Below are 15,443 nucleotides of genomic sequence, written 5' to 3'. Positions count from 1 at the left end.
AACTGTACAAGGGGAGTACCAAAAAAGAAAACTATAGGTCAGTATCTCCTAAGAACATAGGGCAAAAATCCCCCCAACAGAATACAGTCCCCAACTTAATGATGGTCCAATGTATGATTTTTCAACTTTATGATGGAGAAAAAGCAATACTCATTCAGTAGAAACTGAATCTTGTATGTTGATCCTTCCCCAGGCTAGTGATGTGCGGAATGATACTCCTCAGTGGTGGTAGCCCCAGATCACAAAAGTAAACAACCCATATACTTAGAACCATTCTATACCCGTACAACCAATCTGCTTTTCACTTTCTTTTTTTTTTTTTTAGATTTTATTTATTTATTTGACAGACAGAGATCACCAGTAGGCAGATGCTTTTCACTTTCAGTATTCAATAAATTACATGAGATATTCAACAATTCATTATAAAATAGGCTTTGTGTTAGATGACTTTTTCCAACCACAGGCCAATGAAAGTGAGCATTTTTAAAGTAGGCCGGGCTAAGCAATGATGTCTGGTAGGTTAGGTGTATTAAATGCACTTTTGACCTGCATATTGTTTATCAGGACTTAACCCTGTAGTGAGTTGAGAAAGATCTTTTTTTTTTTTTAAGATTTTATTTATTTATTTGACAGACAGAGATCACAAGTAGGCAGAGAGGCAGGCAGAGAGAGAGGTGGAAGCAGACTCCCTGCTGAGCAGAGAGCCCGATGCGGGGCTCTATCCCAGGACCTTGGAACCATGACCTGAGCCGAAGGCAGAGGCTTTAACCCACTGAGCCACCCAGGCGCCCCTGTATTTTTTTTTTTTTTTTAAGATTTTATTCATTTATTTGACAGAGAGAGAGAGAGAGACAGAGAGGAAACACAGAAGCAGGGGGAGTGGCAGAGGGAGAAGCAGGTTTCCCGCTGAGCAGGGAGCCTTGGGCTCCATCCCAGGACTCTGGGATCCTGACCTGAGCTGAAGGCAGCCCCTAATGACTGAGCCATCAGGTGCCCCAGAAAGATCTATATTAGCAAACTGAATCCATCAACATATAAAAAGAAAAGTATATCTTGACAAAATGGAGTTTATCCCAGGATGCAAACCTGGCTTAGTATTTGAAAACAAATCAATGTAATCCACCACATGCACAGTCTAATGAAGAAAAAAATCATGTAATTCGGGGTGCCTGGGTGGCTCAGAGGGTTAAAGCCTCTGCCTTCGGCTCAAGTCATGATCCCCAGGTCCTGGGATCGAGCCCCATGTCGGGCTCTCTCCTTGGTGGGGAGCCTGCTTCCTCCTCTCTCTCTCTGCCTGCCTCTCTGCCTACTTGTGATCTCTCTCTCTCTGTCAAATAAATAAATAAAATCTAAAAAAAAAAAAAAAGAAAAGAAACTTGACAAAATTCAATACCTACTTATTATAGTCTCATTATGAACAACCTATCATATTAATGTTAAATTTGACATATTAATGACGAAAACTGAATGCTCTTCTCTTAAGATCAGTGAAGTCAAAGATATTCCCTCACTACTCCTATTCAATATTTCATTGGAAGTCCTAGCTAAAATAGTAAGATAAGAAAAAGAAATAAAAGGCATACGGGGTGGGGTGCATGGGTAAAATAGATGAAGGGGGTTAAAGAGTACACTTACCATGATGAGCACTGAGTAATGTATAGAATTGTTGAATTACAATATCATACACCTGAAACTAACATACCCTGTATGTTAAGTATACTGGAATTAAAATTAAAAACTTAATTTTAAAAAAGGCATAATGATTGCAGAGGAAAGAATGAAGTTGTCCCTACTTGCAGATGACATGACTGTCTACCTAGAAAATTTCAAGAAATCTACCCAAAAAACTCCTAAAATCAATAAGTGAGTTTAGCCAAGTTGCAAGACATATGGTGAGCACACAAAAATCATATTTCTCTATACTAACAATGTGTGGTTAGAAACTAGAATTTTTAAAATACCATTTCTGATAGCTTCCTATGATAATTTTACAAGTAAAATAAAATTGAGTGACTATATAACAAATGAAATCCAGCAAAATATAGAAGGAATTCTACAGTTACTAAGTCCAGTAATTATATAAAAATATACAGTATTATATATAAAACTATATTATAAGTTTATACCAGGAATGAATGGTTTTGCACTGACAAATTAATAAAAGGGACTTGTCCTAATTAACAGATTAAAGGTGAAAACTTGTGCTCCTTTCACTAGATGCAGAAAAAAAATTTGGTAACATTAACTATCACAATAAAAACTTAGCAAACTTGGAATAAAGGAAATTTCCTTAAAGAAATAGAAAGTCATTATATATAATATAATTGTATATTTGGAAAGCATACAAGTATCTACAAGTAAACTATTAAAAAATTATTTACATATTCTGGATACAAGTCCTTTGCCAGATAGGTGATTTGCAAATATTTTCTTCAATATGTGGCTTGCCTTTTCATGCTCTTAACAGTATCTTTCCCAGAGCAAAAGTTTTTCTTTCTTTTTTTTTTTTTTTTTAAGATTTTATCTACCTATCTGACAGAGGGAGAGAGAAAGAGAGTGAGAGTGCACAAGCAGAGGGAATGGCAGGCAGAGGGAGAGGAAGAAGCAGCCTCCATGTTGAACAAGGAGCAGATGGGGGGCTCAATCCCAGGACCCTGGGATCATGACCTGAGCTGAAGGCAGCCACTCAACTGACTAAGCCACCCAGGTACCCCAAAAGTTTTTCACTTCAAAAGGTCCAATTTATCAATTTTTAAAAAGGATCATGCTTTGGGTGTCATATCTAAGAAATCTTTGCTTAACTCCAGGTTATAAATATATTCTCCTCTGTTTTCCTTGAAAAGTTTTGTAGTTTCGCTTTTTACATGCCCAGCTATAATTTGTATTAGTGAAGAGAAAATATTTACCACATGTACAACTGATAAAAGGCTCACATCCGGAATACATAAAGATGTCCTACAATTTGCTAAATACAAATCAACATACAAAAACCAGCTATATTTCTAAATACTGACTATAAAAAGAGGAAATGAGTTTTTAAAAAAAGAGATTATTTATTTATTTGACAGAGAGAAAGAGAGATCACAAGTAGGCAGAGAGGCGGGGCAGGGGGAGCAGACCCCCTGCTGAGCAGAGAGCCTGATGTGGGGCTTGATCCCAGGACCCTGAGATCAAGACCTGAGTCGAAGGCAGAGGCTTTAACCCACTGAGCCACCCAGGTGCCCCAGGAAATGAATTTTTTAAAGGATACTATAAAGTATACATACTTACATGTGTTTACAAATTTTTAAATGTCAAATACCTAGGAATAAATCTAACAAAGTATGTGAGACCTCTACAAAGTAAAGTATAAAACTTTGAGAGAAATTAAAGAAGGCTCTCCAAAGTATAGAGATATACCATGTTCATGCATTTTAAAAATTGATATTGTAAATATATCAAATTTCCCTAAACTGATCTATAAATCAGCACAATCACAACTAAAATCCCAACAGGTTTTTTATGGATCTCGATGCTCTAATTCTACTAATCTAAACTGTGTAGGATGTGATAAGGTTTTGGTAATGTCAGTAACTGCTCACTGTGTTATTGGTTTAAGATCAGAAAAATAGACCAATGAACTAAGAGAGCTCATAAACACATTTCCGTATAGGAACACATGATTTACAACAACGGTTGCACTGCAGGGAAGTGGAAAATGGATTGGACAGTTATCTATCCATATGGGAATTTTGTGAACCCAGAGTAGAGAATGTTTTCTCCAAGTATCAAAGAGCAATAACCAAAAAGGAAAAGATAAATTGGGCTGATTACAATTAAAATAAGCCATTAAGAGTGAAAAGACAAGACACAGAGGGGAAGAAGTTATTTACCACAAATATAACTGATAAAGGGCTCATATCCAGAATATTTTAAGAATTCCAGGGATGCCCGGGTGGCTGTCAGTTAAGCACCCACTCATGATTTTGGCTCAGGTCATGATCTCATGGATCATGGGATTGAGTTCTGGGTCAGGTTCCACACTCCCCAGGTAGTCTGCTTGAAGATTCTGTCCCTCTGCCCCTCCCCCAACTCTCCCTCTCTCTAAAATAAATAAATAAATCTTAAAACACACACACACACACACACACACACACAGAGGGATGCCTGGGTGGCTCAGTCGATGAAGCATCTGCCTTTGGCTCAGGTCGTGATTGAGCCTGGCATCAGGTTCCTTGCTTGGCAGGGAGCCTGCTTCTTTTTCTTTCTGCTGTTCCTCCTGCTTGTGCTTGCTCTCTCTCTGACAAATAAATAAATAAAATCTTAAAAAAAAAAAAACACACTGAGATACCACTTAATATGCAATTGTCTATCATTTAAAAGTCTAACAATACCAGAGCTTCTGGCTGGCTCAGTTGGTTAAGCGCCTGCCTTCAGCTCAGGTCACGATCCCAGAATTCTGGGATGGAGCCTGGCATCAGGCTCCCCGCTCAACGGGAAGCCTGCTTGTCCCTTGCTGTGTTCCCTCTCTTGCTGTTTCTCTCTGTCAAATAAATAAATAAAATCTTTACAAACAAATAAATCAATAAAAGTCTGACAATACCAAGTACTGGCAAGCGTGTAAAACAGAACTTCTCATATACTGCAAATGACAATGTTAATTAACAATCACTCTGCAAAAATAATTTGCAAATTACCTTACAAATAAGACAGCAATCCCACTACTAGGTATATGCCCTAGACAAACTTGGTACATGTGCACCAAGATACACTCACAAGAACAGCACGGTTTGTAATCACCTAGAATGCAAACAACCCAGACGTCCATCAACAGGAGAATGGATAGGGAAAATGACATAGTCATATGACAGAATAGTATACAGATGTGAAATGGATGGAACTAAACGTGCATACACCATGGATAAATTATAAAACATAATTTTGAGCAAAGAAGCCAGGTACAAGACAATTCATACTGTACAATTTTCTTGTGAAGTCCAAAAACAGGCTGAACTTACCTATACGTGAGAAATGCCTATTTAGATAATAAAACTATATAGAAAAGTTAGGAACACATTATCATCGAGGTCAGAGGAGAGAGAAGAGATAATAATCAGGAAAGGAGCCACATAGTTTTTGAGGTCTTGGCAATGCTCTCTTGTGCTCAGTAGTAGTTACATGGATACTTAAAATATTTACAATAAATTGTTAAGCTACATAGTTATGTATCATTGGTTTTATGTGTTGTGTTCACAGTAAAAAGGGTTTATTTAGCATGTTTCTTACATTTCTCAATAAGCATTCTAACTTATATATGATATATTTACTTTTGTTCAAAGATGCAACACTGATCTTTTGGAAGTAAATGTGGGATGTTTTATGTCATCCTTTAAATGGTATAAAATACGCAACTAGACATGGGATAACGGAGCTCCTTCTCACGAGAAAGGTAAAAATACAAAGTGGACATACTTGGTCCCAGGTATTTTCTAAAATACTTAAAAAAAAAAAAGATTTATTTGACACAGAGAGAGAGAGAGAGCGCACAAGTGGGCAGAACAGCAGAGCAGCAGGCAGGGAGAAGCAGGCTCCCCACCGACCAGGAAGCCTGATGTGGGGCTCAATCCCAGGATCCAGGGATCATGACCTGAGCCAAGGCAGACACTTTAACTGACTCAGCCACCCAGGAGCCCCTCTAAAATACTCCTGATAAATCTTAAATATTCTAATTCGAAAATAAATGGTAGGAAGGTAAGCACAGACTTGCCATGGTTCTGTGGCCAAAATGAAATGATACACTATGACTGTCCATGTTTCTGAGCCACATCATCTTTGTTTTGTCCTCACAGAGCCCTTTCTCAGGAAAAATGCTTTCTCTGACAACTGAGCAAGGAAGACGCAAGGTTATTAAGCAACCGTCATATAATAAGCCCATGAAAAGATGCTTGGCATCATTAACCATCAGGGAAATGTAAATCAAAACCATAATGAGATGCCACTTTGCTCCCAGTAGGACGGCTATATTTGGAAAGACAGATAATAAGAAGTGTTGAAAAGGACATGGAGAACTTGAAACTGGCATACATTGCAGGTGGGATGTAAAAGGATGCATCTGCTTTGAAAACAGTCTGGCACTTTCTGAAATAATTAAATATAGAGTTACCACAGAATCCAACAATTCTGCTCTGATGTATATACCCAACGGAAGTGAAGACACACGTGAACACAAAATCTTGGACATGGATGTCCATAAAGCATTATCATACCAAATAAGAAGTGGAACCAACCCAGAGGTCCATCAATTAACTAACTGCTACATGAATTAATAAAATGTGGTATATCCGTGCAGTAGAATATTATTCAGCCATAAAAAGGAATGAAGTACCAGCATTAAGCTATGACATAGGTGAACCTTGCAAATATTATGCTCAGTGAAAGAAGCTAGGTAAGAAGTGACATATTGTATGCTTCTGTATTTATGAAAGGTCTTGGATAGGCTAATCCATAGAGACAGACAGTAGACTAGTCATTGCCTAGGGTTGGGAAGATAAGGGAGCTAGAGAGTAACAACTAAGAAGTTCAAGTTTTTTTTTGGGGGGGGGGTAAGGAGAAGGTTATAAAATCAATTGTGATAATGATCATACAACTCTGTGAATATACGAAGAGCTGTTAATTGGACACCTTGAACCGTATAATAGGTAAGTTATATATCTACAATAAAGCTTTTCAAAATATGTCATCATTTCATTGTGTTATTTAATATTTCAAAACAACCTAAGTGGGACAAAAGTACCCCAGTTTTTAACACCAGATTTCACATCTTAACAGAAACACTGTATAAATAACACAGAAAAATACAACAAATTCTTCTTTGGATATTGGTGTCTTGATGAAAGGAGGCTTCACTGATCCTTGTGTGGCGTCCTAAGGCAATATGTCCTAGGAAGCTGTGGAATGGGTAATGGTTGCTCTGTGTGTGTGTGTGTGTGTAAAGTGTTTGAAGAATAATTTTGAAAGGGAAGATGGGAAAGAAAAGAGAACTCGAAGGAAATCACCACAGGTGTATTCTCCAGTGGGTTGATTTTAGGAAAAAAGTTTATTGATTTTAGGAAAAAAGGAAAAAAGATCTGGAAACTAATTGGCTAAAAACTGTACATGTCTGAATTTCTCCTGGAAAGACTTCATGTTTCTGAGTTTGAAGACCTGAGTTGTAGTTCAAAAGCCTTGTCTTTCAAGACCACAACCTCTGCTATGAATTGCCAAAGCTTTCCTTGTAGCTTAAAGTCAAGATTTTGGCTTTTGAGTCTTGCGTTGGCCTCTGCCAGCCTCCTCAAGGTGGTAAGCCTTGAATGCTTCAGCCTTAGGGTCTAGTTGTAATGTGGGAGGGGATTAGGAAGGAAGGAAGAGGAGGAAGGAAGGGCAACAAGGGTTAATATATCAAATTATAATCCTACCATGCCAAAGATCTCCCTTTTTAGTGAGCACCCTAGTGATTCTGCCACAGGCAGGAGAGGCCAATGCTGCCCAGTACTGCAAGGGAAAGACTCAAAGCAGAAAAGGACAAAGAGGACAACGTGGTCAGGAGCCAGTTCGGCAGCATGGTAGGAACAGAAGACAGACTGAGTTGTTTAGAGATTGATCTGGAAATGAGAGATGGAGCCAGAGCAGAGACATTTAGGATGCTCAACTGAGAAAAAAGATGGGCAGATAGCAAGAGGTGGGCCTGAGAACTGAGGAAGGTTTGTTTCCAGAGAAAGAGAAACTTGAGAATGTTTATGCAATAGAGAGAAATTATCAGGAAGGGGATGTACAGAGAAAAGGAACTGAGGGTCCTGAGAAGCTGTGAGGTGACAAAATGGAGAGCCAGGGTAGAGGGACTGACATTGAATCGTGGAAAGACGCCGCTTCCTCTGAGAGGCAGGAAAGCAGCAGAAGCTCTGGAGAGGGTTTTGGTGGATGTGGGACCGTCTGTGGAGCTCAGATCACATGACCTCTCTGATCTGGAGATCCGGTGGCAGAATGAGAAGCAAGCAGGTGAGAAAGAGGAGAGAAGAGTGGGGCCTCAGGACACCAGAGAGGGCTAGAGAATCAGCTGTGGAGAACAGCACGAGGAGTCAGATCAGCCTCGGGGGGCGGGCAGCTGGGCTGAGTTGCCTGGGTCTGCCAGACCCTTTGTACTTCCAGCTGGAGGAAGGCAGTGAGGTCAGGAGAGCTGGGGACTGCCCAGCGCTGAAGAAGAAAGAAAGGTGGGAGACGGTCCAGAGAAGAGGGGGTCAGCTGCGAAGTCCAAGATCTTCACCTGCAGGGAGCACAGTAAGACTTGGGCAGAAGGTGGGCTTTGAAGCAAGTGGCTACTTGGCAGAGAGGTCAAGGAGATGATCTTGAGTGGGTTGAACAGGACTGAAGAAAAAGTCCTTGGGACTTCCTGGGAAAAGAAAAAGTCCTTGGGACTTCCCATGAAAAGGAAGGAGCTGGAGCCGGTGTGAGCCATGAAGCTATCCGAACTGTCCTGCACCATCTAATCCAGCAGCCACTGGCCTCCTGGGCGTTAGTCCAAACTTCATTTGTGCTCTAAGTGTAAAATATACATGCTACTCCAAAGACTTAATATGAAAAAAAAGAACATTAAATATCTCATTAATAAATGTTTACACTGATTATTTATTTAAATAATATATGGATCTATTGGGTTAAATAAATTATTAAAATTAATCTCACCTGTTTATTTTTACCTTTGTAGTGAAGCTTCTAGAAAAATTTAAATTACATGTGTGGCTTGTGTTATATTTCTCTTGCTCAGCACTGCTCTAGAGACTCCCTTACTGGGACATGGATTGTCTGTGTCATGTCGGTGGCCCCAATACCTAGGACAAGGACCTACACAGAGAGGCCTCAGGGAATGGTGTGTTTATGTGTGCGTGAATTGATGAGTAGATGAATAAGTAAATTCGTGAATGAGTGAGTGGATAAATGAGGATCCTATATGGTTTTCGGGGACTTGGTCATTTTCTTCTCAGTTGTGGAGAATTATATATGAAAGGGTAACCGAGATAGTTAGAATTGAGGCAAGCTCACCAAGGCTTTGAGGGAGGAAATCTTCAAGAGCATTTTAGGGGACCTTATATTTGATATAAAGGCTCAAGAACATGGACCCTTGCCACACTCCTTCCCACCCAACCTTTAAAAAAAAAATGTCCTTCTGTAGCACCTTAATGATGCCAGGGACTGTCCTAGGTATTCTGTGCATATTAACTCATCTAAACTTCACATCACCCTAGGAGGTAGGCACTCCTCTTTTGCAGATAAGGAAACTAAGGCACAGAGATGTGAAGTAGTTTGTCCAGGACTACCCAGCAGGTGTTGGAACTGGTATTTAAACCAGGCCGACTGGCCCCAGTGGCCATACTCCTAGCAATTATACCATCCTGTCTCTCATCCTGTCCTTTCGGCTCATCCCCAAGGTTCTCCCCAACAGAGATATGGTAGCCCCCCCCCCTTATCTGCAGGGGATCCATGTCAAGACCCCTTGTGGATGCGTGAAACTGCAGATAGTACCGAGCCCTCTATATACTATGTTTCTTCCTCTACACACATACCTATGATAAAGTTTAATTTATAAATTAGGCATGGTAAGAGATTAACAGCAATAGTGAATAGAGCAATTTTACAATACTCTGTAATAAAAGTATGTGAATGTAGCCTCTCTCTCAAAATATCTTATTATGCTGTACTCACCCTTCTTGTGATGACGTGAGGTGATAACGTGCCTACGTGATCAGATGAAGTGATGTGAGTGGCGGGGGCGTTGGGACATGGTGTAGGGCTACTACCGACCTTCTAAGGATATGCCAGAAGCAGGATCATCTGCTTCTGGACCACAGCTGACCACAGGACACAAAACCACAGATAAGGGAGGGGGGGAGTGCTGCATAGAATCCTTTTTTCTCCCTTTACTAAACTCTCCTTCACTCCCAATCCCTCAGGCCCTATATTCCTGGACAAAGTTCCCGATGTACTTTGCTCACTGAAAATAATTGTAAGTAACCCCCAACTTCCCCACCAGTAAGTCAAAAACACACCACAGCTGCACGGTCAAATACAACAGCCAAGTGACCCTGCCTCCTCTGTTCCTGCCATCCCCATCCCTGAACCTTTCCCACACCATTTTCTCCATCTCCCCCCGCAGCCCCAGTCTCCTGTCCTGAACCTGGGACTGGCCCTCCCCTGCCTTCCTGGATAGACTCAAGGGGAGTGAGTGTTGGAGGAGCCTGAGGTTTCCTAACTCTAAGCAAACACTATATCTGTCCATCCAGCAGATGTCGGCAAGGTGACTACAGGGGACAGAATGGGGGCTTCCCAGACACCACCTTGGCCAGTGCCCAGTCCCACCCGCCAGGGACTCCATTCCAGCCTCAGCTTGGATCCCTCCGATGACAGAGTAGCCCTGAATTTCCAGCCCCTGGGAGCAGCCCTAGACCAGATTCTCCACTTTCAGGGCCAAACAGACTGGAACACTAAGAAGGAACCAACAGGCCGTCTTCCTCTCTCTCTCATTAAATTGTGAATAATAATGCATTTACTTATTCTCCCAGTTAAAAAGTTGTTTAAATCCTTTGAAGAATCTTGCAAGGTAGCTTGGCTAGACAGCAGGCAGGACAGTCCAGTGCCTCCGGTGGGGGGGCCAGGGTCTTCCATTCGCCTGTCTTTTGGTCCAACAAGTAGGCATTTGGGTTGATGGTGTAGTCCTTTGTCTGGACGTCACTGGCTGTGGTGACACCCCCACACACAAACACTCTGTTGTCGCCAATGGAGCAGATAGCATGGGACACATCCAAGGGGCAGTTGTTGGGCAAGAGAGGCACCGAGGTGGTCGTCTTGTTGGCCTTTATCTTCTGCAGGTTGATTTCTACGCTCTGCCGGTGGCTGTGTACACAGAGGATGTTGTCCTGATGGAAAGAGAGCAGGGGCCTGTGGTTGAACTCAATGGGGAAGGTGATACACTGGACCACATCCCCAGTGTTGGTGTCAAAGCAGTCCACCACTCCGACCCGGGAAATATAGCCCTTCACCAAGCAGCGGCCCGTGACAATGTACAGGTTCCGGTCCCCCTTGGTGATCACAGCTGTGCCATCCATAGGGATGCTCATCTTCCCTGCCAGGCACCAGGCCTCCTTGCGCTCATCATACCGATAGATGTTGGAGACATACCGCCTTGGGGCAATGCTCCCACCCACTGAGTACACTGTCCCCCCACAGGTCACCATGGTGTGGAAGACGAGCCCAATTGGCAGGTCTGGCAACTTGGTCCAGGAGTTGTCATCCATGTCATACCGCCAAGCCGTCTTCAGCCCTGAAATCTGCTCAGTGGTCCCACCAGAGATGTAGATGTAGCGGCCAGCAGAGGTGGCACTAAGGGCTGCCGCCCGATAGGGCATCTCTGACAGCTTCAACCACAGGTTCTCCTGGATGATGTAGGCAAACACTCCATCATTGAACTTACCATGGGCCTTCTGGCCGCCCAGGATGACCACTGAGTCAAGCAGGGCACCTTTCCGCTGGTAGCTCAGCAAGCTGGACGGCCTCTCTTGCTTTCGGTCCACGAGGACACTCTCGATCAGGGTCGCGTGGGCTGAGCTGTTCTCCATGCCCATCAGCTTGTTGCTGGCAAACATCAGTGTCTTGTTGGAGACGGCATTAAGATTGATGTAGTTGAAGAACTTCTTGAAATACTTCTCCCGCTCATCCTTCCGGAAGTACACCCAGTTGATGAGGGCACTAAGAGCCTGGTCCTCATTGAGCACATGCAGGTTTTCATCTCGGAGCAGGCGTCCAAAGATGACAGGGGGACAGCGCATGAAGTGCATACAGCCCTCGGGACTGGCCCAGTAGTGGAAGTTGTCACGAATGCCAGAATAGGCCAAGTCTGACACCTCTTTGAGTTCAAACAACTCAGCCAAGAAGAGGTAACGCAAGCAGTTTGCACGGCGGATGGACTTAATCAGGAAGTCGTTACAGTGGATTCGAAGGCGTGGCGTGTTAAAATACTGGGCCCCGCGAAGGAGCTCCTCCACGTTCTGCTCCGAGATCACCACCTTGCCACTGTAGAAGTAGTCCAGGAGCTGGTCCACCGTGGCCGGACTCAGGTAGTTGGGGTCAATGGTGATAAAGAGCTCATCGGTAGTCTTCATGTCATTGTTGGAGATGAGGCTCTTCACCAGTGGGGAGACAGCAGCCAGCACGTTGCGATGTGCAAAGAAGACATGGTGGTCCACAGTCAGGGCCATGTCCCAGTACTCTTTGCGTTTCCTCTGTTTGTTCAGGTTCTGCAGCACAAAGCTGTTGTAGTTTTTCTCCGTGAATTCCAATTTCATGGTGCTTCTGGCTGGCTGAGGCAGAAGATCAGCAGTGGGTACTGGAGAACAGACGTTCTCAGGCCTTTGGGATTCAGATTGATGGTTGTTTGCAGAGCAGTTGATCAGGGAGGAGGGGGGCTGGGAGAGAGGGTGATGTCATAGAATGGATGAGGTCGTCACAATGCCAGCCCCTGAGGCCTTTCTCAGAGGCACAGGGCCTTTCTCCCCTCTGATGGCTCCAACCTGTCGAGGCTAGATCTCCTGCCAGGACTTAAAGCTTTGGGCCCAGAGCTCAGGAGAAACTTGGAGATGGGTTGCGACTCTTATCCAGGGCTTTTAAAACTCAGTTCAAGCCTATTTCTGGAATGTTTGAGCCAGTCTGGGTGGGGGTGGTATAGGAAGGGAAAAGGGGAAGGTGGAGGAAGAAAAGCGATTTTTGGATCTAGAAGGATCCTTCCATGTTCAGGAGGGAAACAGGCCCAGAGAAGAGAAGGGACTTGCCCAAGATCACACAGCAGGTTGGAATCAGACCCCTGGAAGCCAAGTCTTCTGTCACAGTACTCATCTTTCCAGGAAGCTCCTAACTACCTAGCTTTCCCCAGTCTCTGATTCTTAGGCCTCAAGGTACTCAAGGTACCTTTCTCTGCCAAGGCTCCTGGCCATCAGAGAAGAATTTCAGGCTCTGTCCTTTGCCTTCTAACCTTTGTAGCCATGGACACCACTTTTTTTTTTTTTTTTTTTTTTTTTTAATGACACCATTCTTCTTTAAAATGGAGGGAGAGGTAGAGGCCACTGACTGGAGCAGGGATAGAAGAGTCAGCCACACACTGGGGAATGGGAGGGCCTCTGAAGCCCTGATGATTTCAGTTCTACAGCAAACTGGGACCTTCTCTCCACATTTCCAAGTCTGTAGTCATGCAACTTTGGGGGCTGCGGCCGGTCAGCTCTCTCCATCAAGCATCGACTTGGACAAGTGGCTCAGACTCTGTAAACTTCAGTTTCCTCATCTGTGAGACAGGAATAACAGCACCCGCTTCGAAGGTTAAGAATTTAGCTGATCTCCCGCTACCCGAAGTAGTCTCAGCCTGCTACTTCTCTGCCATCTTGACTCCCCCCCAGGTTATTAAGAATTTAAATGAGAAAATGATTAGAGCGTGTTAAGTACAATGTTTGGCTTGTAGAAAACGTTCAATAAATTTAGCTGCCGTTACTTTATTGATATTATATTAGTTCACCCAGCGCCGGTATCCTTGGGTGCTCCCTTTGTACGTAAATACCTGTCATCCTCTGGCTGGTGTTTGGTGGTGGCCCGCAATCAATCCCGCGCCCTCTTTGGGCGGGCTGCGCCAGCCCGGTCCTGCCACGCGGTGGAGCTGGAGGGCCATCTCCGGCCGCGGAGGCCCGGGCGACCGCGCTCCCTGAGCTCGCCCGCAGCCCCCGCTCCCTGCGGGGACAGCAGCGCCCCCCTCCCACCCACCCCAGCCCCCTCGCCGCGCGGTTCCCTCGCGCCCGGCGCCCGGTGGCGACTGCAGTGCCCATGGCAGGGCCTCCCACGTCCAGCACAAAGCCGCCTGTGCCCGCTTTACAGGTGGGGTGCGGAGCGCGGGACAGGAGCCGTCTCTGACTCGCGGCGTCCCCCCTGGGCGCCCCGCTGGGTGGGGTGGCGGCAGACTCCGTCGCCCGCCGGCGGGCTTGGGGTTCCCGGAGTGCCCGCCGCGAGTCTCTGTGTTGCCCGTGCCACGGAAGGGCTAAAGTTCAGCGGAGCCCCCGCGGAGGGTGGATGGCTTCTGCGGACAGTGGAAGAGCCCAGGGGCCCCACCCCGGACCAGCCTTGGGGGGCTCCCGGCAAGGGGCTCAACTCGAAGGCCTTTGTGGCGACGGCCAGATGGTCCCGAGGGGACCTAGGCCCCAAGCCCCACTCCCAACCCTTAAGTCGTCCTTAGCGCCCCTACAAGGAAGAGTGGAGCCTGGGGCTTGGGGCATGGGAGCCTGCTAGCTCTTTCCCTCCCTGGCTTAGGTTATCAGTCATCCTCTCTGTATCTCATTCTTCCATTTCAGACCTGGCTTTTTCCTCGGGGATTTGGCAACTTGAAAACGATTTAAAAGTACTTACGTTTTAGTGCTGAATCCGTTCACCTTGATTCCTGAATGGTATAGAGGCACTCAGTCTCTTGACAGATCTCTGCGCAAGGCTAAGAACTTCTGTCTTCCCCGTAAAAAGGCTTAGATTTCAGCCTCTCCATCAGACAAGCTGTGTGGTTTGGGTAGGTTCTTCTCTGCTTTCTCCACGTGAGACTAACTGAGCTCCAAAGGCTTAGCCTGATCTCTCGAGAAGTGGCAGCAGTTTCCGCGCAGGTGAGACCTGTTGGTGTTCATCGCAGACACCTTTTCATTCCCATTGGTATCCAGGCCTGCCCTGGTGAGAGGCTGGTCAGCCTCAGCTTCTGGGGCATTCCAACCAAGAGTAGAGCCTGGATAGGGTCAGATCTGTTGTTGTACCTGCCCCTTACCCCCCATCCTGGGGCATTTTGGTGGAGGAATGACTGTGCCCCTTTGCATTTGTTTCAAGTGCCAGAAACACGAGGGCAGGAAGGTCTCTCCAGTTGAGAAAGTTGGGTATGGGGGTGCCATGGACCTGAGAAGATCCAGTAGACTTAAATCCCTGTGCCAGACTTTGAACAGCTGGACAGACTGCAGCCCAGAGAGGGGAAGGTCACACAACTCTGAGAGCACAGGGCTGGAGCTTGGAGCCAGGGTTCCTGTCTCCTTCCTCTGTTCTCTGGCCACAAAGGAGAGCTGGCAGTCTGGTTTGTCCTCTGCCCTTCATGAACTGTAGCAGTTGCTTTCTTTAAGAAATCCATTGAGGAAGTAAAATTAGTGCACACCTGCTCAGCCAGCTTTGTTGCCTGGCTTTTCTTCAGCCTAGAAAGCTCTTCTGGTCAGCTTTTATCTTCCTCCAGCCAAGTGAGGAAACAGATGTCAGCACTTGGCTGCATGCCAGGGTCCATGACCTGGCTATGTATATGTACTGGGCGCATGGTCTCCTTGGGAGCTACCAGAAAGTTCACTGACTGGTTGGTCATTCAGTCCCTGTTGCCCAGGTGTGGCCTC

General features: G+C 45.0%; 1 protein-coding gene across 1 annotated transcript; it reads right to left on the bottom strand.

Annotated features, from left to right (window-relative positions):
* Positions 1–10,521: 10,521 nt before the first annotated feature.
* CCIN (calicin) lies at positions 10,522–12,995 on the bottom strand. Its single transcript, XM_047700303.1, has one exon. The coding sequence runs from the start codon at positions 12,348–12,350 to the stop codon at positions 10,584–10,586; it is 1,767 nt and encodes a 588-aa protein (XP_047556259.1). The 5' UTR covers positions 12,351–12,995; the 3' UTR covers positions 10,522–10,583.
* Positions 12,996–15,443: the final 2,448 nt, after the last annotated feature.

Source organism: Lutra lutra, chromosome 13 (assembly GCF_902655055.1).
Source record: "Lutra lutra chromosome 13, mLutLut1.2, whole genome shotgun sequence".
NCBI classification, from domain to species: Eukaryota; Metazoa; Chordata; class Mammalia; order Carnivora; family Mustelidae; genus Lutra; species Lutra lutra.
Note: the sequence above shows the minus strand (reverse complement) of the source record. Positions and strands in the feature narration are given on the sequence as shown.

Excerpts from the sequence above, each read along its gene's own strand:
- CCIN (XM_047700303.1), bottom strand. The coding sequence starts at position 12,350 with ATGAAATTGGAATTCACGGAGAAAAACTACAACAGCTTTGTGCTGCAG.